Consider the following 26076-nt stretch of genomic DNA (forward strand, 5'->3'; position numbering starts at 1 on the left):
ATAAAAAATAAAAATAAGCTATTCGGCCTTGCAGGTCAGCCAGGTTGATCTGTCAAGCAACTAACACGAAATGAAACCCACCTGTCTCCTTCACCCACTTGCCACCTTTCTAATATCTCATAAAACCTATTTTTTAATTCTTTAAAATATGTTATTATTTAAAAAATAAAAATTCAAAAATATTATTAAAAATTTAAATAACATATATTTAAAACCCATGTCTAATTTCCCTATTTACCCTTCCCTTTTCAACATAATCCCCCTCTTGTATATCTACAAAACAAAAACACAACTCATCTCCTCTCTCTCTCTCTCTCTCTCTCTCTCTCTCAATGGAGAAGCCAGAGTCCTCAAGCTCAATGGCAGAAGCAGAACAAGAACCAACTTACACAACCCATCATTTGACGATTCCATCTGGGTTGAATCAGTCCGAGTTGGATGAGTTAGCTCAACATATCTCTGAGTTCCACACTTACAGAATTGGTCCAGGCCAATGTTCTTCTCTATTAGCCCAACGCATCAACGCATCAAACGACGTCATCTGGTCCATAGTCCGTTGTTTCGATAAGCCGCAGACCTATAAACACTTTATCAAGAGCTGCACCGTTGAGCCTGGCTTCAAAATGAGGGTAGGGACCACCCGTGACGTCAACGTGATCTCCGGTTTACCGGCTGCCACCAGTACAGAGAGGCTGGACATCCTCGACGATGAACGACAAGTCACAGGTTTCACTATCATTGGAGGGGAGCATAGGCTCAGGAATTACAGGTCGGTAACCACTGTGCATGGCTTCGAACGCGACGGCAGGATCTGGAGCGTCGTTTTAGAATCGTATGTCGTCGATGTACCGGACGGCAATACAGAAGAGGACACGCGGCTCTTTGCCGATACAGTTGTGAAGTTGAACCTCCAGAAATTGGCGTCCGTTGCCGAGGGGTTGGCGCGTGATGGTGACGGAAAATCGCAGGTAATTTAAGAAATGACAAAAAAAACAAGTAATTTTTTGAACTTCTTTCCCCTCTCTCCCTCTCTTCGTTATTATGTTTTTTATGGTGTTCGGTTTTGTGAAATTACAAAAATGCCCTGTGCTGGAAGGCATTTGACTTGGATGCCACGTGATTTGCTTGTGGGGTTGGTCTGCCAAGATCCGATCCCGTGGTGATGCTGTGTTGGAATTTGGAATTGTAATTTAGAAGGCGAGGGCATTATGGTCAAATGAACTTGTTTGTACAGACATGTTCAGTTTTGAGAATAACGGTGTCGTCTTAAATAAATTTTCTTTTTTCTTTTTTCTTTTTTTGTCCTTTTTTATTGTTCTCCTCATAATGCATGAATTTGTATAAAATAAGAAGAAAGAAGCCAATGGAAAAAGAGAAAGAAAGGTTTCTTCTGAGGGTATTGTAGAGTTTCTATATTTTATTTTGTTAAATTATTGTAATTTCTTATAATTAAATGAACTTAAATTAAATTCTATTATTTTAAAAATCCAATTAAAATATTTTTGAAATATTCCATAAAATTTCAAAAAATAAAAATTTATTTATTTTAATTGATTTAAATTGATTAAGTTTAGAAAATTCAAAAAAAAGACAATTAATTTTGGAAAATTTGATTGCAAATGATTTTTTTAGAATTAGAAAATGATAATTAGTGATTTAATTTTATTTAAAAAGATAAAAAAAAATAGGTAAAAAACTGTGGCAACGTCAGCATCAGATATAGTAAGTATGATTCACTGTAGATGTTAAAGGGTTTAGTATTTGGTGGAATCTATGCTTTTGACTTTTTGTTTACATTTGAGAATAAAAGTTGGCGAAAGTTGCTGCCTTTTTCTTTCCTCTTTTATATCTAATCACTGCGTCTTGGAAATCTTTTTAGGCTGTCGCTATAATTCGTCATGAAATTGAGTTTAACGATCCTTATTAAATACTCCCATGCTTGTTATGATAATTTTAAAAAATAATAATAATTAAATAACTTTTAATTTGATCAAATTATTATTTTTTACTCATTTAATTACTTTAATTTTAGTAATCTTATCTCGGCTAATTTATCAATTAAAAGTGAGATAATTAAAATAAAAAAAAATAAATAATAAGACATATTTGATAAAAAAAAAATAAATCTTATGTTTAGCGGAGATTTAAGGTAAAAAGTAATTCAACTTTTATATATATTCAACATACTACCCCTATGGTCGAAATAGAACTATATTATAATTAATTAATTTTATAAAAAAAAGAATATGATGCGGTTGACACTTATTACAGTTAATTTGATATTTAAGTCAATGAACTAAAAAATATAGTGAATATAAGAAATTATTTAGAATTTAAAAATAATTATGTAAAAATTACGTATTTTTATTCTTATAATTATTAATTTTTATACTATAAAAATATATAATTAATTATAATATTTTCTAATAATCCGACAATAATGTAATCGATTAATTGATAAGAGATTTCGTCGGCTAATCGATTAGTAATTCTGCAATTATAGGCATAATAAGATCTATTGGATTGTGCTTGTAATGGAATCTGTTGAATTATGATTGCTAACGATAATTTTATATGAAAACTCAATCTCTTTAGGGAGAACAAATTTTGATAAATTAAATGCAATATCAATTATATATATATATATATATATATTTAAAAAACTTATATTTTTTTCCACTTAATTGTTATATTTTTATATTGATAAATTAATTCATAGAGAATTAATGAGAATGAAATAATGAGATGAAATAAATGATAATTTAATCGAGTTGAGGTTATTTCCGTGGTTGTGTAAAAATCTTAAACGATATATTTAAAATTATAAATAATTTTAGAGGAACTGATTTGTCAAAAGCGATGGATAAAAATTAATAGAGGGAGTATTAAAAGTTAAGTACTAACGTACGTAAAAAAATTTAAATGAGGGATTGAGTTTCAATTTTTTTGGTAATATTTCTAATTTTTGTTATTAAATTTTTTTGTTTTCATATACTTATTGAAAATAAAGTTTTTAAGTTTGAGATTATGTTGAACTAGAACAATTTGAAAAAAAAATATGAATAAAATTTAGCAAATTGGATAATTTTTCCATATAAAATATTAAATTAGTTTTTAAGAATTTTTTTTTTAATTTGAATTGTTTAATCTACCACTATAGAAATAATGTTTGATTGCACTCATCAACATGCCCTAGTGATAAATGCATTTATTAAGTTAAATTTTAAAAGATTTCAATTTAATTTCACAATCACACCTTTATCAAAAAAAAAATTTGATTTTTATCATATTTATTTTAAGTAAATTTAAATAGTCTAACCGTTAAATTTATTTTTTTTTAAATTTAATTTTTTTAAGTCTATATAGTTTATGAAACTCATTAAATAATTTAATTGATATAGCTAGAAAACATAACTGTAATGTGATTGACTAGACCCGCACGAAAAAGAACATGAGGTAGTGGGTGCTCACGGCAGCCACTTTGACGCTCAAGTTAATATATTGAAAAATGAAGTGAATGTAATAGATTGCTTAGAACTTGACTGGTATAAGAGAATAGTATACATTTGCCTATGTGATTCCTTCTTCTTTTATACTGTAAAAAGATAGACATAAATATAATTGTTGTCCCTTGAGGCAACCCAAGAGGGGGGTGAATTGGGTTTATAAAAAATTTAATGGCAAAGACAAGAAATTAGAAGAGAATAGGGAAGAGAAAAATCAACACAAAGATTTATAGAGGTTCAACTATCCAAGCCTACGTCCTCTCCTCAAGGTCCACTTGAGAGTTCAACTCCACTATCAAATCTTCTTTGGGTGAAGATCAAAACCCTTACAATCTTAGAGCAAGCCTTTGCTCTTTACAAATCTCTTTTCCACTCAAGAGCGATTCTTTGCTCAATGCCACACTCACAACAACAGAATCTCTCAATCAACCTTTACTCACTCAGAAAAGCCAATCAATTACAACTCAAAACAAGCTTTCAAGAAATCAATGCTTTGGCTCAAGGTTTTGAGAGAGAGAGAATGAAAAATGCTGTAATCTCAATAAATATTTGTTTAGTTGGTTGTTGTAACCCCTTAACATCAAAAGCAAGTTGTATTTATAGTTCTATCATAAATATGGCCGTTGGGGATGCATTAAATGCAAATAGAGCCGTTTATGTTCAGAAATAACCGTTATACCGTGCCTAGAAAAACTCAGGTTCGGCGGCCTAAGCTTAGAGTTCGGCGGCCGAACCATTTGAGGTGAAGAAACTATTCCTTTAAAAAAGAACTTTCGGCGGCCTAAAGTCAGAGTTCGGCGGCCGAACTTGGGTGACTTTCGTCTCTATTCCTCTCTTTCGGAAGCCGAACTTTAGGCTTCGGAGGCAGACCCAAAACACACTTTCGGCGGCCGAAGGTTAAATGTTCGGCGGCCGAACTTGAGTGACTTTCGTCTTTGTTCCTCTCTTTCGGAAGCCGAAGGTTACACTTTGGGGGCTGGTTGAAAAACCCACTTTCGGCGGCCGAAAGTCAATGTTCGGCGGCCGAACATAGGGGACTTTCGTTTCTGTCCCTGACTTTCGGAAGCCGAAGGTTGTGTTTAGGGGGCACAAAAAATCCTTCTTTAAAACTTTGAAAAAAACATAACTTAGGCTACAAAAATCCATTTTTCAATCCGTTTGAATTTTTATAACCTATATTTTTAGAACTTTCATTTTGATGAAAAATAATTTCAAAATCACTTCTTTTGAAAAATTTCATTTTGATCCCTGAAAGTCAAGTACTTAGAAAAATTGGCCATATCTAAAAGAACTTTTAGAAAAGAAGGAACCTTGAGCCATCACAATCAATTACTTGAAATTCACAATGAATAGAATATAACAAAGCATAAACAAAAATAATTTATTATCCCTTTCTTGTGGTATGCTTCCATATTTGGCACTTTTCACTTTTGTGACTGAAGCAATATCATTTGTTTCAATAAGGGACCTGCAAGCTCAATACAAACACTCTTGGAAATAATTAGTAGCACACCAATTGTTTATTAATCATCAAAACAAGGATTAGGACATTTAGGTCCAACAATCTCCCCCTTTTTGATGATGACAAACAATTGGTAAACATTAGGATAATAATCATAAGTGTAGTGTGTGCATTTTAAAAAAATTCTCCCCCTTAATGTGCTCCCCCTGTTAAAAATACTTTATGCCATATTTAAAAAGTGAGAAGGCACATAAGGGAGGTTTTGACTCAATGCAATGCTATGAGATGTAATAGATCCTATATGAATGAATGAGTCCCAACAAAAATGCATCTCAAATGAATACACACAATATCCACAAACCAAGAGAGAAAAATATTTAATCCAAACGAGTCAAATAAAAATAGCCAATATCCATAAAAATAGCCAATATGTACATAAGTAATGTTATCTCTCCCCCTTTTGACATCATCAAAAAAAATACCACAATATCAAAAGGAAAAGAACAAAAAACAACTAGAGAAACAACAAAAAATATGTCACTGAGGAGGCTGAGGAGGTGGCACTCCAGATGACTGCTGAAGGAAGTCCAAAATCTGTCTCTGCTGCTCGATCATGGTCTGCTGCTGGTCTGTAAGTCGTGCTAACTGCTCCTCCATCTGAGTCTGGCGATCAGATATCTGAATCTGGCGATCAGACATCTGAGTCTGGCGATCAGACATCTGAGCAACCTGCAGCTCCAGACGACCCATGGCATCATACAGATCAGATACAGTCCGAGAAGATGTACCCTGCTCGGTGGACCGCCCGGTACTGGTATCGCCTCTGGGAGCTCGCTCTGTCTCAATGTCAGCAGGAGAAACATCATCTGACTCCTCATCAGAACTCTCATGTGGCTGTGCTGCCTCGTGGGCTGCCCTGCGGGCTGTAAAATCTCTCCTAAAATTATAAAATTCATTGCCTCTTCTAACCAGACCCATATGGTGGAGGGTAGCCTCAGTGTAGGGGATGTACTCACTAGACAATGGTAAGGCAGACTCTGTGCCTGGGTCAACCCCTAAGGCTCGGAGAAGAAGAGTAAGATGACGGCCAAAGGGGAGACAACCTCGACTCAGCCTAAGGGAGTCTGCTATAGAGTGAATCATAATATGTGGCAGGTTAAGGGTTCGACCCTCTAGCAGACAAGATACTACAAACATGTCAGAGTAGGAGAGTGCAGTCCTATGACCCGATCTAGGGAGAATTTCATAGGTGACTATGTGGTGAACAACTTTAGAGAGAGTGTTGAGGTCACAGGCCTTAAGCCTAGAGGGCTCCTCACGATCTACGTCTCCTGAAATAATCCTAGTCTGGTGAAGGGAAGAGACCTCACCAGTGATCCACTTATGAGTGGTAGAGACAACAGCCCCAGAATTGGGGATACCTAGGTGACGAGCAATGATGTCAGGAGTGAGGTAAACTCTCTGACCATTTACAAAACTGACTAGGTGAGGGGGAGTGTGACGGGTGAAGGTGTGTAGGTTTGCATAGAACTCCCTAACAATCCTAGGATGGGTGTCTGATGGAGTGATAAGAAGGTGCTCCCATCCCTGGACAATGAAGGGCTCTATGAAACCCTGAGTACGAAAAAGCCGAATGCTGTTGGGATGAACTGTTCTCCCAGGATGAACAAACCTGAGAGAAAAAGGCTGAAAAGCAGGATCACCCTCTCTGACTACAGGAAACTCAAAGGGTGGAGAGGCAGGAGGGTCTGAGGAGGGAGACCTAGGAGGCTGCCTACTAGACTGACCTCTAAAGTATGGGTGTCTACGGGCTGTGGATTTTCTACCCATTTTAACCAAACAAAAGCTACAGAGGCATATGAAGAAAAAAAAAAAAAAAGCAACATTGCCACAAAAACTCAGCCCATAAACACACAAAAGCCAACCAATAAGAATCACAGTCTTATATTTAAAACTTGATATATATAAAAACCCAGCTAACAAGATAACACAGCTAATCACAACAACCCAACTAATCAGTTACTGCACCAAGGCCATATTCAGAGCCAAGGTCATGTTCAAAACCAGAGAAAAATTCTGATGCTTCACGTTTGCAAAAACATAAACAAGTATCTAAGACAAAACCAACCAACTCAATCCAGCTAACAAAAAGCATTATAAGGAGAGCAAAAAGAAATATTATATGTATATATATATTTTACACTGCCTAATTTTTTTTTGTTTGCTGCTTTCTACAGCTATCAACAACCCAGCTAACAGTATATACATTTTAACAGAGTAATAAAAAAAGGCAGTTTTATAAATATACAACAAAATAACCCAGCTATCAAATTAACAGAAAAAAAAAAAATTAACCAACAGATTTTATATATATATATGTCAACAAAAACTCAATAAAAACACAATCCTAATCATATTAGGAACTAAACACAAGATAAATCATTAAAAAATAAGAAAAAAAAAACAAAACCCCAAACAAAAAGAGAAAACAGAAACTTACCCAAACTGAAAGAGTTCGAAATGGGTTATTTTTTGGAGAAAAGAAGGTGTTTTTGTGAGTTTAGGAGAAGAAAATGAGAGAAAAAGGAGATTTTTGGGCAAAAATGGCTTGGATCAGGCGATTTTCGAAGAGGAAGATGAAGAGAGCTTCGGGAGAGGGAGAAAAACTTCGGGGAGAGGGAAAGAGTCACGCGAAGAAGATGATGAGCTGTCGCGGGGGCTTTTAAGGGACGCGCAGTTTCGGCGGCCGAACTAATCTTCGGCGGCCGAACCTGGGCAAGTTTAGAAGGCCGAACTTAATCTTCGGCGGCCGAACTTGACAATGTTCGGCGGCCGAATAAAATGTTAGGCGGCCGAAAAAGAAAAAGAAAAAAGACAGAAAAATTCCCGCTTTTCATATTGCCCTTGAAATTGAAGGTTAGGGGGCCGAAAGTGCCTCCGAACCTGGAATTTTTGGGCTTCCCCTCCCCCTTTTTTTTTGTTTTAAAAAAATATCAAACAATTTTGACATGCAAAAAAAAAATACACTCAACAACCACCATCTAGCATTCCCAATTCCCTTTTAATGAAGTTAAATCTTTCTTCATTTAAAGGTTTAGTGAAAATATCAGCTAGTTGGTTGTTTGTATCCACAAACTCAAGAACAACATCACCATTTAACACATGATCACGAATGAAATGATGTCTAATGTCAATATGCTTAGTTCTAGAATGTTGAATGGGGTTCTTGGTTAGATTGATTGCACTTGTATTATCACATTTAATAGGAATGTGATCAAGAGATACTTCAAAATCTCTTAATTGTTGTTTAATCCAAAGGATTTGACTACAACAAAGACCCGCCGCCACATATTCGGCTTCGGCGGTTGATAGTGCAACCGAATTTTGTTTCTTGCTACACTAAGAAACAAGAGATTGTCCTAGAAGTTGACAAGTACCCGAGGTACTCTTCCTATCAAGAATGCTTCCGGCAAAGTCGGCATCCGAGTAGGAACATAAACTAAAAGATGAACTTCTAGGATACCATAACCCCAAATGCAATGTGCCATGTAAATATCTAAGAATGCGTTTAACGGCATGCAAATGAGACTCTTTAGGACATGATTGAAAACGTGCACATAAACATACGGAAAACATGATATCCGGTCTAGATGCGGTGAGATATAAAAGGCTTCCGATCATACCTCTATAGAGCTTTTCATCAATAGGTTTACCCTTTTCATCCTTGTCAAGCTTGGTGTTTGTGCTCATTGGAGTTCTACTTGGCTTGCTATTCTCCATTCCAAACCTTTTGATTAGCTCCTTTGTGTATTTGGCTTGGTTGATGAAGATGCCATCCTTAGCTTGTTTGATTTGAAGCCCAAGGAAGAATTTGAGTTCTCCCATCATGCTCATCTCAAACTCACTTTTCATAACTTTTGAAAACTCTTCACACAAACACACATTAGTAGCACCAAATATAATATCATCAACATATATTTGTACCACAAGGATGTCATTTTCATGATTTTTGACAAAAAGAGTTGTATCCACTTTGCCTTTTGAAAAACCATTTTGCAAAAGAAAATTACTTAGTCTTTCATACCAAGCTCTAGGAGCTTGTTTTAAACCATATAAAGCTTTAGACAATTTAAAAACATGATTTGGAAAGGCATGATTTTCAAACCCCGGAGGTTGCTCAACATAAACCTCCTCCTCAATAAAACCATTTAAAAAGGCACTTTTCACATCCATTTGAAAGAGATTAAAATTCATGTATGATGCATATGCAAGCAAGATTCTAATGGCTTCTAATCTAGCTACGGGGGCAAAAGTTTCATCATAGTCTATGCCCTCCTCTTGGTTATAGCCTTTAGCTACCAACCTAGCTTTGTTTCTAATGATATTGCCATCTTCATCAAGCTTATTTCTAAACACCCATTTGGTGCCTATGGTGGGGTGATGTTTTGGTCTAGACACTAAGGTCCAAACCTTGTTCCTTTCAAATTGGTTGAGTTCTTCTTGCATAGCAAGAACCCAACTCTCATCACCAATAGCCTCATCTATAGATTTAGGCTCTATATGAGATATAAATGCAATATAATTGCATACATGTCTAAGAGAGGATCTAGCAGTTACCCCTTGTGATGTATCACCAATTATTTGATCCTTGGGGTGATCCTTCTTGTAGGCCCAATCCTTTGGCAAGTCATGTTGGACTCCTTGACTTTGTGTAATTTGCATTTGTTGCTCTTGAGGTCCAACTTCATCTTCCTTTGCCTCTATTGAATCCTCCTTGGGTTGACTTTGATCTCCATGAGGTTGAGGATCTTCAATGGTCAACTCATCAAGGTTACCTACAAGATCATCATCACAAGATACCTCCTTTCTAGGAGCAAAGGGATTAGATTCATCAAAAACAACATGCATTGACTCTTCAACTATCAAGGTTCTTTTATTGAATACTCTATATGATTTACTCGATATAGAGTATCCTAAGAAAATACCTTCATCGGTTTTGGAGTCAAATTTGCCTAGATTATCCTTATTGTTTAATATGAAGCATTTACAACCAAAAACTCTAAAATAACTAACTCTAGGTTTCCTTCCATTCCAAAGCTCATAAGGAGTTTTATTTAAGAGAGGTCTAATTAAAACTCTATTTGAAACATAACAAGCCGTATTTATGGCTTCCGCCCAAAAATAAGTAGGTAAATTATACTCTCTTAACATAGTCCTCCCCATATCTAAAAGAGTTCTATTTTTTCTTTCAACAACACCATTTTGTTGGGGAGTCCTAGGAGATGAAAAATTATGAGTGATCCCTAACTTATTGCAAAAAGTTTCAAATTTTTCATTTTCAAATTCTCTACCATGATCACTCCTTATAGAAGAAATTTGAAAACCCTTTTCATTTTGAACTTTCTTTGTAAAACTTTTAAAAGCATCAAAACAATCATCCTTATGAGCAAGGCACACAACCCAAGTATACCTAGAGTAGTCATCAACTATAACAAACCCATAATGCATGCCACCAAGACTAGCTACTCTAGTTGGACCAAATAAATCCATATGCAAGAGTTGCAAAGGTCTAGAAGAGATTACCTTATTAATAGCTTTAAAGGAACTCTTAACTTGCTTACCCATTTGACATGCATCACATACTTTGTCCTTTTCATATTTGATCTTTGGAAAACCATCAACTAGCTCATCTTTGCTCAAATTTTTGAGGAGATCCATGCTAGCATGAGAAAGCCTTCTATGCCAAATCCAAGAGTTATCACTAATAGACACAAAGCACTTCATATCTTGGTTAGTCATAGCTTGTAAGTCAATAAGATAAATATTTTCAACTCTTTCACCAACAAACAATATTTTGTTATCCGACATTCTAGAAACAAAACATGATTTTGGTTCAAAGATAACTCTACAACCTTTATCACATAATTAACTTACACTTAATAAATTATGCTTCAAACCATCAACTAATAGAACTTTATCAAGAATAGGAGAGTTTTCCTTACCGACTTTACCTATACCAACAATTTTACCTTTTCCATTGTCTCCAAAGGTTACTTGTCCACTTTCGTCTTTCTTTTCAAGAGAGATGAAGTGATTTGAGTTTCCGGTCATGTGCCTTGAACATCCACTATCTAGATACCATTTGCTTTCAATTTTTGAGGATTTCAAGCACACCTAAAAGAAAGAATTCAAACACTTTTAGGTACCCAAATGTACTTGGGTCCTTGGGGGTTAGTCATTCCACTATCCAATTTCCATATGCTACCATATCCAAGATGCAATTTTCTAATAGAGCACTTATAGTTGGTATGACCAAACTTGCCACAATAGTGACAATGACCATTGAACCTTCTTACTCTAGGTCCATAGGTGAGTGAGTATGTTTGAGTTCTCATGTGGCCATTTCTCCTTTGCTTATTAAAAGCATGTGAGCAAGAGATATGATTGGAGTGGTGATTTTGTGAACTATAAGTGTGTGTTCTATAATGATCATTTCTCTTATATGCAACTTGCCTAGGTGTGTGTCTTATATGAGTGTTGTGACTAGTGGATTGGTGTACATGTGCATTCCTTGTAGGTGCATTCCTCATAGACAAATCACTACTAGAATCTTTAGGCATATTTCCATTTGAGCTAGAAACCTTAGGTTCATGTGAGTTGGTAGCTTTAACAAAAACGGTTTTAGAAAAATTTGCTTGAGTTGATTTATCATAGCCAAGGCCATACTTGATGCTAGGAGACCTTTGAGAGTCTAAAATCTCATCAAGTTTGTCCTTGCCTTTTAAAAATTTTGAAAGAGAATTTTTCAACTCAAGGATTTCATTTTTCAAATTTTTATTTTCTAGTGAGAGCTCATCTAAGGATTTTTGTAAAGAATCATTTGAGGGTAAAGGTTCCTTAGGTGAGTTCTCACTTTCGTTTTTAAAGCTAGCTAACTCACATTTCAAAATTTTATTTTTCCTATGACTCTTTTCAAGCTCATCATTCATCAATTTTAAAGCACCTACAAGTTCATCATATGAAAACTCAACATCATCATCATTTTAAGTAAAGTCATCAAGAGTAGTTACCTCATCGGAGCTTTCCTCTAGAGCCATGAAGCACATGTTGGCAATTTCATCACCAACCTCCTCTTCTTCGGAATCACTTGACTCATCCCATGTTGCTTTGAAGGCCTTCTTCTTGAACTTCTTGATAGGCTTCTTCAACTTGGGACAATCCACTTTGTAGTGACCCGGCTTATTACATTCATAGCAAATGACTACTTTTGCTTGATTCACCCTTTTCCTTTCTAAAATTCTTCCTTGGGATGAACCTTTTATTTTGGAGAAGCAACTTCCTTATTCTCCTAGTTACCAAAGCCAATTCTTCCTCACTTATCTCTTCTTCTTCCTCACTAGTATCTTCGGAGGCTACCCTTAGAGCAATGTTCTTTTTCATCTTGCTAGGTTCCTCCACTTGCTCTCTCTTTAGAGTCATCTCATAGCCAATGAGATTCCCCAAGAGTTCATCCAATTGCACTTTGGTCAAGTCTTTGGCATCCTTTAAGGAAGTTACCTTTGGTAGCCATTCTTTAGGTAGACATCTAAGGATTTTCTTCACCAACTCTTCATTTGTGAATGACTTCCCAAGAGATTTCATCCCTCCAATGATCTCAATGAACCTATCATACATTTGGCTAATAGTTTCATCGGATTTCATCTTGAACAACTCATATTGATAGATGAGGGATTCCATCTTGTTTTCCTTGACTTGATTGGTACCTTCATGAGTGACAACCAAAGCATCCCAAATTTCCTTGGCGGTGGACTTCATGCATACTTTGTTATACTCACTTCTACTAAGAGCACAAAACAAGATGTGAATGGCTTTGTCATTGAGGGCTACCCTTCTCTTCTCTAGCTCACTCCATTCACTCTTAGGCTTTTGCTCTTGGTTTCCATCAATGAATCTTGTGGGAAAGAAAGGCCCATTCTCTACAATGTCCCACAAATCAACTCCTTCCGATTTAAGGAAATAATACATTCTATTTTTCCAATATAGAAAGTCATTTCCATCAAAGAAAGGTGGTCTCACAACCGATTGACCTTCTTGAGAATTGAGGGCTGCCATTTGATCTTTACTCCAAGATAATTATATCTTCAAGAAAGGGAGACTTAGCTCTGATACCACTTGTTGTCCCTTGAGGCAACCCAAGAGGGGGGGGGTGAATTGGGTTTATAAAAAATTTAATGGCAAAGACAAGAAATTAGAAGAGAATAGGGAAGAGAAAAATCAACACAAAGATTTATAGAGGTTCAGCTATCCAAGCCTACGTCCTCTCCTCAAGGTCCACTTGAGAGTTCAACTCCACTATCAAATCTTCTTTGGGTGAAGATCAAAACCCTTACAATCTTAGAGCAAGCCTTTGCTCTTTACAAATCTCTTTTCCACTCAAGAGCGATTCTTTGCTCAATGCCACACTCACAACAACAGAATCTCTCAATCAACCTTTACTCACTCAGAAAAGCCAATCAATTACAACTCAAAACAAGCTTTCAAGAAATCAATGCTTTGGCTCAAGGTTTTGAGAGAGAGAGAATGAAAAATGCTGTAATCTCAATAAATATTTGCTTAGTTGGTTGTTGTAACCCCTTAACATCAAAAGCAAGTTGTATTTATAGTTCTATCATAAATATGGCCGTTGGGGATGCATTAAATGCAAATAGAGCCGTTTATGTTCAGAAATAACCGTTATACCGTGCCCAGAAAAACTCAGGTTCGGCGGCCTAAGCTTAGAGTTCGGCGGCCGAACCATTTGAGGTGAAGAAACTATTCCTTTAAAAAAGAAACTTTCGGCGGCCTAAAGTCAGAGTTCGGCGGCCGAACTTGGGTGACTTTCGTCTCTGTTCCTCTCTTTTGGAAGCCGAACTTTAGGCTTCGGAGGCAGACCCAAAACACACTTTCGGCGGCCGAAGGTTAAATGTTCGGCGGCCGAACTTGGGTGACTTTCGTCTCTGTTCCTCTCTTTCGGAAGCCGAAGGTTACACTTTGGGGGCTGGTTGAAAAACCCACTTTCGGCGGCCGAAAGTCAATGTTCGGCGGCCGAACATAGGGGACTTTCATTTCTGTCCCTGACTTTCGGAAGCCGAAGGTTGTGTTTAGGGGGCACAAAAAATCCTTCTTTAAAACTTTGAAAAAAACATAACTTAGGCTACAAAAATCCATTTTTCAATCCGTTTGAATTTTTATAACCTATATTTTTAGAACTTTCATTTTGATGAAAAATAATTTCAAAATCACTTCTTTTGAAAAATTTCATTTTGATCCCTGAAAGTCAAGTACTTAGAAAAATTGGCCATATCTAAAAGAACTTTTAGAAAAGAAGGAACCTTGAGCCATCACAATCAATTACTTGAAATTCACAATGAATAGAATATAACAAAGCATAAACAAAAATAATTTATTATCCCTTTCTTGTGGTATGCTTCCATATTTGGCACTTTTCACTTTTGTGACTGAAGCAATATCATTTGTTTCAATAAGGGACCTGCAAGCTCAATACAAACACTCTTGGAAATAATTAGTAGCACACCAATTGTTTATTAATAATCAAAACAAGGATTAGGACATTTAGGTCCAACAATAATAATTCCTAATAATCCGGTGATGATGTGGCCGGCTGCCTGATAAGGGATATCGCCAGCGGATTGGTCGGTGATTCCGTGATTATCGGCATAATGGGAATATGTTGAATTGTTCTTGATAACGATAATGTTGTGCCGAGACTCGACCTATCCAGAAGAGGGCAAGTCTTGGTGATGGATTGAGTGTTATTATATTCAGATCTTCCTTTCCTTAGGTGGGACAACATTCCTCACCTATCAGATCCCTGCCACGGGGACCTATTCTATTGTAACGACCCGAAAATCGGACCGCTACCGCCGCTAGGATCCAGATTGGCTTAAGGCCGCCGGGACCCGTAGCAAGCCTGACATGAAACCTGCAAACCTGTTTAATCCCATACATGATCAACAATCATACATAAAAATTAAAACTTTTCTTTCATTCATTCCTCATACACCAAACTCAACCTGTGCATGCACTAAACATAATCATAATCATAAACTTGACCCCTCTGTGGGATCTCATCAATGCCCCAATGGGCGATATACATGTGTTGAGTTGGCTAACATCTATATCATCAAATATCTAAGATCATGTATCAACAAGGGATTACAATGAACTATGGTCAAGCACAATTCTAAACCTCAATATCATTACACATAACATAACTATTCAGTTATACATCATCTTACAATTTATCATGTCCACTATCTATCTATTACAAACATAAGATTTTACTCTTCTTGACTTCTCTGTCTAGCCCGTACCTGCAATCCTGGGGGATTAGGGAAAAGGGGTGAGCTACTAGAGCCCAGTGAGCAGAATAATAGAAAACAACATTTAAATTTCATGCCATCATGTAGTGCAACACATCACAACAAATCACATCTCGGATGGTATTGTCACCAATAGTCCTCTACATTCCAAAGTGCCGGGACGTAGAATGGGTACAACCGGTCTTTCTCTTAACATAACATATCATAACATACCAATGTGCCAGGAACGTAGAATGGGTACAACCTGGACTTTCTCTTACATAGTGCCAGGGACGTAGAATGGGTACAACCTGGACTTCCATACCACCTCATGCCGTAGCATCATCATACCATATGAGGACTAAAGGATCATCCAATAACCAATCCACATCAACATCATAAATGCAATGCAACATATTCGTGATTTCTAATGCAAACAACCTAATTCATCACATGGCATTCATGATGCATGAACATGCTCAAAACCTTATATTTTATTTACTTTAAATCGTAAAGGTTTATTCTACTCACCTCTTGGCTAGCTCTGACAAAGACTGAAGCAGCTAACTCACTGTTGAGGTCCTCGGTTCCTCGGGTCCGAACCTACACAGGTGGACTCAAATGAGGGACCAACAACTAGAACATAACTCTAAAAACATCCCCCAAAGACCCCCTAAAACACCTCAAAACAATCATACAAAACATGCAAAGGAAGGCTGAACAGGGCAGGTTAGGCGGCACCTTCGGCGGCCGAAAGTCCCTCCAGAGCCGAAACCCAGGCAGGTTCGGCGGCCGAAAGTCCCAGACAGAGACAAAAGTCTCTTTTCGGGGGCAACTTCGGCAGCCGAAAGGCCTGCCTCCCCAGCCATGTTCGGCGGCCGAAAGTTCCTTCGGCTGCCGAACCTGGTTTCTGCCAAAGGGCAGAAACTTGGCTCCTTTATGCACATTTGCCTCCCACAACTTCCAATCATGCTAACTCATTCAAATCATGCAAATATACATACATTGGCTCCTAGGGGCTTCAAACTAACTTAAACCCCAACTACAACAACACAAATCCAACATACATTGCTCAAAACATAACATTAACTCAAAAACCTAACTATGAGCTAAACATGCATTCTACCCCATAGATCTTGCATAAAACTTACTTTAAACATGAAATGAGCTTAAGATCGGCTCTTACCTCTTGAAGATCGAGAGAGAGATGTCCTAAACTCGGAGGTGGAAGATTTTGAGTTCTTGAACCTCAAAGCTCCAAAACTTGCTCAAATCTCTTCAAAAGGACATAAACCTTGTTAAAACATGAAGGATTGAAGGAAAATCATCAAAAACGAACCATGGAGGAGCAAGAACTCACCGTGGCCGAAAATGGGAGAAAACTCGCCCGGTTCGGCCATGGAGCTCTTATATAGGGGCTGGCCAGTTCACGTTCGGGGGCCGAACGTGCCCCCACATCTCATGCATGTTCGGCGGCCGAACTTGGTTTCTTTCAAACCAAACTTTCGGAGGCCAAAAGTGCTCCCAAAACCTATCCACGTTCGGCGGCCGAACATGACTTTCGGCGGCCGAACCTGGTAAAGGTTCCATGGTCTTTTTCATTTGAAAACTCAAATTCATTCTTACTTAAAAATCATTAAAACATGAAAACATTTGTGAAAACATGATTTTACCCTTCTAGAGGTCTCCGACATCCGAGATTCCACCGGACGGTAGGAATTCCGATACCGGAGTCTAGCCGGGTATTACATTCCCCCCCCCCCTTAAGAACATTCGTCCCCGAATGTTCCTCAACTAGCACATGCATAGAGTCATCACAACACACACATAACACACATGAAACATACAAGAACTAACCTTAGAAAAGATAAGGGTATTGCTGGAGCATAGACTCCCGTGTCTCCCAAGTGCACTCTTCCATATTATGGTGGTTCCAAAGGACTTTCACCATCGGGATTTCCTTGTTTCTCAGCTTCCTGATGTGGGTGTCTATGATCCGCACTGGCTGCTCAACATAGGTGAGATCCTCTTGGATCTCCACATCAGGCTCACTAAGAACCTTGCCCGGATCTGACACAAATTTCCTCAACATTGAAACATGGAAAACCAGATGGATTCTTGCCATTGAAGCAGGCAAATCTAGCTTGTACGACACATTCCCAATCTTCTGCAAGATTTCAAAGGGTCCGATGTATCGTGGGGCTAGTTTACCTTTCTTCCCAAAACGAACCACTCCTTTCATTGGAGACACTTTGAGCAATACCGGATCCCCCTCCTGAAACTCTACTTGCCGTCTGCGGATGTCTGCATAACTTTTCTGTCTGCTTGCAGCTGTCTTGATTCTCTCTCTGATTATGGGTACCACCCTGCTGGTGATCTCTACTAGCTCAGGCCCTGCCAAGGCCTTTTCTCCAATTTCCTCCCAGCAAACAGGTGACCTGCACTTCCTCCCATATAAAGCTTCATATGGAGCCATCCCGATGCTAGCATGATGGCTGTTATTGTAGGCAGACTCCACTAAAGGTAGATGCTGCCTCCAAGAACCGCCAAAGTCCAGCACACACATTCTTAGCATATCCTCTATGGTCTGGATGGTCCTCTCTGACTGTCCGTCAGTCTGGGGGTGGAAGACAGTACTGAAATCCAACCTAGTACCCATGGCATTCTGCAGACTCCGCCAAAACCTGGAGGTGAACTGGGGCCCTCTATCAGACACTATTGAAACAGGAACCCCATGCAGCCTGACGATCTCATCCACATATACCTGCGCCAACTTGTCCACAGAGTAGCCACTCCTGACAGGAATGAAGTGAGCAGATTTGGTGAGTCTGTCCACAATCACCCATATGGAGTCCACTCTGTTGGACGCCGCCGGTAACCCCACTACGAAGTCCATAGCTATATTCTCCCATTTCCACTCTGGAATAGGTAGCGGGTTAAGCATTCCAGCCGGCTTCTGATGTTCCAGCTTCACCCTCTGACACACTTCGCAGGCTGACACAAACTGTGCCACTTCTTTCTTCATCGCTGGCCACCAATAAACTTTCTTCAAATCTTGATACATCTTGGTGGCTCCGGGGTGAACGCTGTATCTTGCATTATGAGCCTCTCTCATAATGTCTCCTTTTAGCCCTATGTCATCTGGTACACATAGTCGACTCCTATAGCGGAGGATCCCCTTGTTGTCAAATCTGAACTCGCTGTCTTTGCCTGACTGAACAGTCCTGGCAATCTTCACCAACTCTGAGTCCTCATGTTGTTTCTGAGCCACTTGTTTCAGAAACACAGGTGTCACTCTCATCTGGGCCACTAAAGCACTGGTACCAGACAACTCCAACTGTAGACCTTCATCAATGAGCTTGCAAAACTCCTTCACCACTGGTCTCCTCTCTGCCGCGATGTGGGATAGACTGTCTAGTGACTTCCGGCTTAGGGCGTCTGCCACAACATTCGCCTTACCCGGATGGTACTGAATCTTGCAATCATAGTCACTCAGCAGCTCTACCCATCTCCTCTGTCTCAAGTTCAAATCTCTTTGACTCAGGATGTACTGCAGGCTCTTATGATCTGTAAAGATCTCACATTTTACCCCATAGAGGTAGTGCCTCCACATCTTGAGTGCAAAGATTACTGCTGCCATCTCAAGGTCATGTGTGGGGTAATTCAACTCATGCTTCTTCAGCTGCCTAGAAGCATAAGCAATCACCCTCTCATTCTGCATCAGTACACAACCCAGTCCCACACGGGACGCATCACAAAAGACTGTAAAGTCCTCATCACTAGATGGCAGAGCTAAAACTGGTGCTGAAGTCAACCTCTTCTTAAGCTCTTCAAAACTCTCTTCGCACTGGTCGGTCCACAGAAACTTCTGATTCTTCCTGGTTAGTCTGGTCAGAGGAGCTGCTATTTTCGAGAAGTCCTGAACGAACCTCCTGTAGTAACCTGCCAAACCCAAGAAACTCCTGATCTCCGTCACTAAAGTGGGTCTAGGCCAGTTAGCCACAGTTTCTGTCTTCTTAGGGTCCACCTCAATCCCATTCTCAGACACTACATGCCCCAAGAACGAAATGTTCCTCAGCCAGAACTCACATTTAGAGAACTTGGCATACAAGCCATGTTCCCTCAAGGTCTGCAAGACCAACCGCAGATGATGGGCATGCTCCTCTGCATTCCTGGAATACACTAAGATATCATCTATGAAGACAATAACGAAGTGATCCAGGTACTGGCTAAACACTCTGTTCATGAGATCCATGAATGCTGCAGGGGCGTTGGTTAACCCGAACGGCATTACAAGGAACTCAAAATGCCCATATCTGGTCCTGAAGGCTGTCTTCGGCACATCCTCCTCCCTTATCCTTAGCTGATGGTACCCCGATCTCAGATCTATTTTGGAGAAACAACCTGCTCCGGCTAGCTGGTCAAATAGATCGTCGATCCTAGGCAACGGGTACTTATTCTTGGTAGTGAATTTGTTCAACTGCCTGTAGTCGATACAAAGTCTAAGGGATCCATCCTTCTTTCTGACGAACAAGACTGGTGCACCCCAAGGTGAAGTGCTCGGTCGGATGAAGCCCTTTTCTACCAACTCTTGTAACTGTTCTTTCAATTCTTTCAACTCGGCTGGAGCCATCCTGTAGGGAGGGATAGAGATCGGTCGGGTTCCAGGCATCAATTCTATCTCGAACTCTATCTCCCTAGCAGGTGGTAAACCTGGCAGCTCGTCTGGGAAGACGTCTAGAAACTCTCTAACCACTGGCACCGAGGCGGGCTCTCTAACCTGACTGCTAAGCTCTCTCACATGAGCCAAATACCCCTGACATCCCTTCCTAAGCAACCTACGAGCCTGAAGAGCTGATATCAGACCTCTAGGTGTACCCCTCCTGTCTCCCCTGAAGACAACCTCTGACCCATCCTGAACTCTGAACCTGACTACCTTGTCCCTGCAGTCCAAGGTAGCACCATGGGTAGATAACCAGTCCATCCCTAGAATGACGTCAAAATCTATCAAATCTAGAACCACCAGGTCGGCGGACAAGCATCTTCCCTCAACAAAGACTGGACTGCACTGGCAGACTGACTCTGCCACTGATGGATCACACTTGGGTCCACTGACCCAGAGAGGACACTCTAACTCAGAGATCATCAACCCCAACCTCTGGACGGCTCTCGGAGCAATAAAAGAATGAGATGCACCAGGGTCCATCAAGGCATACACATCTGAACAACCAATGGCTAAGTTACCTGCCACCACGGTGTTAGATGCATCTGCCTCCTGCTGCGTCATCGTGAAGATCCGTGCTGGAGCTAATGGACCTTCACCTCTGAAACCCGCTGAAGAAGAGGCTGCCCCTCTCCCTCTGCCTCTGCCACTGGCCTGAGTCACGGCTGGAGCTGCTGGCTGAGCCACACTACCCGAAGCTGTCTGCTGAGACTGTGCTCCAAAAGCTGCCCTGGGACACTCCCGAGCCATGTGTCCCTCTTGCCCGCATCTGAAGCAGGCTGCCGTCCCAGCCCGACAAACTCCCCTGTGTAGCCTACCACACTTTGCACAAACTGCATTATCCGCGCCAGAGCTTGAGCCACTCCCTAGTCCCAGACTGGACTTGACCTTATTCCAAAACTTGTTCTTCTTGGGCTTCCTAGTGGTGTTACTCCACTTTTTGCTACCTGAAGCTGCTGCACTGAAAGAAGAAGAGCCTGGGGTCTTGGAACCAGAAGGCTGTGCCACTGACTGCTTAACTGCTCCCTGAACGATGGCACTGGCCTCCATTTTTCGGGCCATATCCACTATGGCATGGAAGCTCTCCCTATCTGCTGACTGGATCAAGGAGGAATATCTAGAGTGGAGTTTCATGATATACCTCCTTGACCTTTTCTGATCCGTGTCAAGGTTTTGCCCTGCAAATGGCAACAGCTCCAAGAATCTGTCTGTGAACTCCTCTACACCCATATCCTCGGTCTGCCTCAACTGCTCAAACTCTATCATCTTCAGCTCCCTTGAACTATCTGGGAAAGCCCATCCTCCAAACTCGTTTGCAAACTCTTCCCAAAACATGTTGTCTACTCTGGGGTTCACATAATTCTTGAACCACTCTCGTGCCTTCTTGCACTTAAGCGTGAACCCAACCATCTGAATGGCTCTACTGTCATCAGCCCCAATCTCATCTGTGATCACCTTAACCCTTTCAAGATACACAAATGGGTCATCCCCTTTTTCATACTGGGGAGCACCCAACTTCATGTAGTCGGTCATCTTGACCTTGCTCCCACTGGCTGAGCTAGGTCTAGGAGGTTGAACAACTGGGGCTGCTGGTTCTGTAGGTGGTGGAGGTGGGGCAACATTTTCTGAGGTAGGGTTTGCTGGATTTGGATAGTAAGGTGGAGGTGGATACATTGGGTATTGTGAATATGGTGGGTAGTAGGGTGGGTATGGCATCTGTGTGGGATAAGGGCTAAAGCTATGGTAATCCGATGTGCCTCCCATCGAATACCCAGGGTTTTGTGAGAAGTGTGGGTAGTGGGGTGGCTGAACAAATCCCGAGGCCTGAGTGCCTCCTTGGGACTCTCCCATTCCCTCTTCTGACATACTAACACCCAAACTACCATCCCTCCTCTGCTCTACATCCATATCATCCCCCATGTCTTCTGACATTCCTCCCTGAACTGTTCCCCTCACTGATCTACTCCTACCCAGATCCAGAGACCTTCTAGGGTCTCTTACTGCCCTTTCTCTGTTAGACCTACTAGACATTGCCCTAGGCAATGTAGGAGGACGGGCGCTCATGCCCTCATCCTCAAGTGGCACTCCAGTCAATCTTGCTGATCGACAAGTTCCCCTCATCCTGTTTTCTGAAAGGCAGCACATAACAAGCAAACATTAGCATCATATGGTTCATGTGGGCACACATGAACCCTCATCACATACATCACATATCATTAATGCACATGCATAAAATCATGGCATTTCACATCATCAAACAAGACAGAACTCCACATCCTATCCTAGTGGACATGATCTTCCTATTGTGCTTGACCTTCTATAACATCTATGAGCCCGACACTCTAGGTCCGACCATATGAACCTAGGGCTCTGATACCATTCTGTAACGATCCGAAAATCGGACCGCTACCGGCGCTAGGATCCAGATCGGCTTAAGGCCGCCGGGACTTGTAGCAAGCCTGACATGAAACCTGTAAACCTGTTTAATCCCATACATGATCAACAATCATACATAAAAATTAAAACTTTTCTTTCATTCATTCCTCATACACCAAACTCAACCTGTGCTGTAACGACCCGGAAATCCGACCCGTTACCGGCGCTAGGATCCAGATCGGCTTAAGGCCGCCGGGACCCGTAGCAAGCCAAGCATACCTGCTGTAACCTGTAATATCCCATACATGATCATCAACATACATGAAACTGTAAACTTTTTCTTTCTTTTTCCAAGCTTAACCTGAACATGTGCACATCTAATAACATAACCACCACTGGAGTCCTCATCAAATGCTCCAATGGGGTATTTCATCATTCGATAAACTTGGACAATCAATTACATCATAAAAACATTTCTATAGATCATGTGTCAAAGGGATAACCATAAACATAGGGTCAAGCACACACTAATCCTCAATCATCATCATCATCATTACATTACATTACATGGTCATAATTACTCATTACATCATATTCATGTCCACTACTATCTATTACAATATACAAGGCTTGACTTCACTCTAGCCGACTTCTCGATCTATCCTGTACCTGCAACTTTGGGGATAAAGGGAGTGGGGTGAGCTACTAGAGCCCAGTGAGCAGAAACTAAAAATATTTGTTTTAATTCCACCCTTTTTTAGGTATATTATTATTCATTTTATTATTACTATTATTTAACTTTTTCTTATTCATGCTTTCATGTATGCGCCATAACACAAACATTTCACAACAAGGATGAACTTGTCACCATTTAGCCCCTATCTTTCTTACTTATACATGCCGGGGGCGTAGAGCCGTAGCAGGCACACCCGGACTTTCATAATCAGTCATAGTGCCAGGGGCGTAGAGCCGTAGCAGGCACACCTGGACTCACATAGGCTATCATGACATACAAGGGCTAATGGATCATTCAACATTCATCCACATCAACAACAAAGTATGCAATGCAACATATTCGTGAATTCTAATGCATACAACCTAATATTTCATAGCATAATGATGCATGGGCAATGCTTTATGATTCAATCATTTATTTCTTTACTTTAAAGCTTAAGGGGTTGTTCCACTCACCTGGTAACTGAAGCTTTAACAACGTACTCTGAACGACTATCTCACAACCGGGGGTCTCGGTTCCTCGGGTCCGAACCTACACAGGTGGACTCAAATGAGGCACCAATCATACATGAACATGACTCCAAAATACTCTCCAAAAAACCCCCCTAAAACATCCTGAAACAACACATGAAAACATGCAAGAAATGGCTGAACAGGGCACTTTCGGCGGCAGGTTCGGCGGCCGAAAGTCCCTCCAGAGACGAAAGTCAGGCAGGTTCGGCGGCACCTTCGGCGGCCGAACCTCCCAGACAGAGACGAAACTTGAGTTTCGGGGGCAGGCTTCGGCAGCCGAAACTGCCTCCACAAGGGGGTTCGGCGGCCGAAAGTCACTTCGGCGGCCGAACCTGAGTTTCTGCCGAAGGGCAGAAACTTGGTTCCCTTGTGTCCACAGCCTCCAAAATACCTCAAAACATGCATAAACTTGTTTCAACACATGCATACACATCATACCTCACACCTAGGGGTCTCAAACTATAATATACCCCATCTACAACACTTCAAACACACAAACATCAACATACATTGTTCATCAAAGCATACATTATACCCATAAACATACACATATCCTAAACATGCATTCTACCCCATCAACTTGCATAAAACTTTCATAAAACATAAAAGAAGCATAGATCGAGGCTTACCTCTTGAAGATCTAGAGGAAGAACGACCCTAGCTCGGAAAATGGAGGGATTTAGCTCCAAGACTTCCAAGCTCCAAACTTGCTTAAAAACACTCAAAAACTTTTGTGGAACCTTAAAACTCAAAGAAAATAGTGGGGATTGAAGGAAAAACACAAGATTTGGGAGAGGGAGGTCGGAAGCTCGCTGAGGTCGAAAATGGGAGAAAAACTCTCCCATTTCGGCTAAGTGCCCCTTTTATAGGTGGCTGGCCAGGCCACGTTCGGGGGCCGAAAGTGCCTCCGCATGCATGCAAGGTTCGGCGGCCGAACTTGGAGTTCGGCGGCCGAACCTGCATTTCCCTCACTCAAAACTTTCGGGCGCCTAAAGTCCCTCCGAAAGCATGCATGTTCGGCGGCCGAACTTGAGGTTCGGCGGCCGAACCTGAGTTTTCCTCCAATGCTATTTTCATGCAAAAACTCATTAAATTTTCATTCTTAAAAACATGAAATACATGAAAACATTTCATAAAATCATAGTTTTACCCTTCTAGAGGTTTCCGACATCCGAGGTCCCACCAGACGGTAGGGATTCCGATACCGGAGTCTAGCCGGGTATTACATTCTCCCCCCCTTAAGAACATTCGTCCCCGAATGTTCCTCAACTGACATACAAAGCATAGCATCAATCATAACATACAACACAGCATCCAATATATCATACATGTAACACATAGAACAACTAACACTCACCTCAAAACAGATGGGGGTATTGCTGGAGCATGGACTCCCGTGTCTCCCAGGTGCATTCTTCAATATTGTGGTGGTTCCAAAGGACTTTCACCATCGGAATTTCCTTGTTCCTCAGCTTTCTGATTTGAGTGTCTAGGATCCGCACTGGCTGTTCTACATAGGTGAGATCCTCTTGGATCTCTACATTAGGCTCACTGAGAACCTTGCTCGGATCTGACACGTACTTCCGTAATAGAGAAACATGGAAAACCGGATGGATTCTCTCCATCGAAGTAGGCAAGTCTAGCTTGTACGACACATTACCGACCCTCTGAAGCACCTCGAAAGGACCGATGTACCGTGGAGCTAACTTACCCTTCTTCCCGAACCGAACCACTCCTTTCATAGGGGACACCTTGAGCAAAACCAAATCCCCCTCCTGAAACTCTAGCTGTCTTCTGCGGATATCTGCATAACTCTTCTGTCGACTAGCAGCAGTCTTGATCCTCTCTCTGATTATGGGTACCACCCTGCTGGTAAGCTCTACTAACTCTGGACCCGCAAGAGTCCTCTCTCCTACTTCCTCCCAGCAGATAGGTGATCTGCACTTCCTCCCATACAAAGCTTCATATGGAGCCATCCCTATGCTAGCATGATAGCTGTTATTGTAGGCAAACTCCACCAGAGGTAGATGTTGCCTCCAAGAACCGCCAAAATCTAGCACACACATTCTGAGCATATCCTCTATTGTCTGGATGGTCCTTTCTGACTGTCCGTCTGTCTGTGGGTGGAAGGCAGTACTGAAGTCTAATCTGGTACCCATAGCGTTCTGCAGACTCCGCCAAAACCTGGAGGTGAACTGGGGCCCTCTATCTGACACTATAGATACCGGGACCCCATGCAGTCTGACAATCTCATCTACGTACACCTGCGCCAACTTGTCCACAGAGTAACCACTCCTGACAGGGATGAAGTGAGCAGATTTGGTGAGTCTGTCCACAATCACCCATATGGAGTCCAATCTGTTGGACGTCGCCGGTAACCCCACTACGAAGTCCATAGCT

The 26076-nt window shown here is 40.7% G+C and overlaps 1 protein-coding gene across 1 annotated transcript; it reads left to right on the top strand.

Moving 5' to 3' along the window:
* The first annotated feature begins 272 nt into the window (after positions 1-272).
* Positions 273-1292, top strand: LOC110604650 (abscisic acid receptor PYR1). The gene has a single exon (XM_021742909.2). The coding sequence runs from the start codon at positions 333-335 to the stop codon at positions 975-977; it is 645 nt and encodes a 214-aa protein (XP_021598601.1). The 5' UTR covers positions 273-332; the 3' UTR covers positions 978-1292.
* The last annotated feature ends 24784 nt before the right edge of the window (positions 1293-26076 follow it).

This window comes from Manihot esculenta, chromosome 17, assembly GCF_001659605.2.
Source record: "Manihot esculenta cultivar AM560-2 chromosome 17, M.esculenta_v8, whole genome shotgun sequence".
Taxonomy (NCBI): Eukaryota; Viridiplantae; Streptophyta; class Magnoliopsida; order Malpighiales; family Euphorbiaceae; genus Manihot; species Manihot esculenta.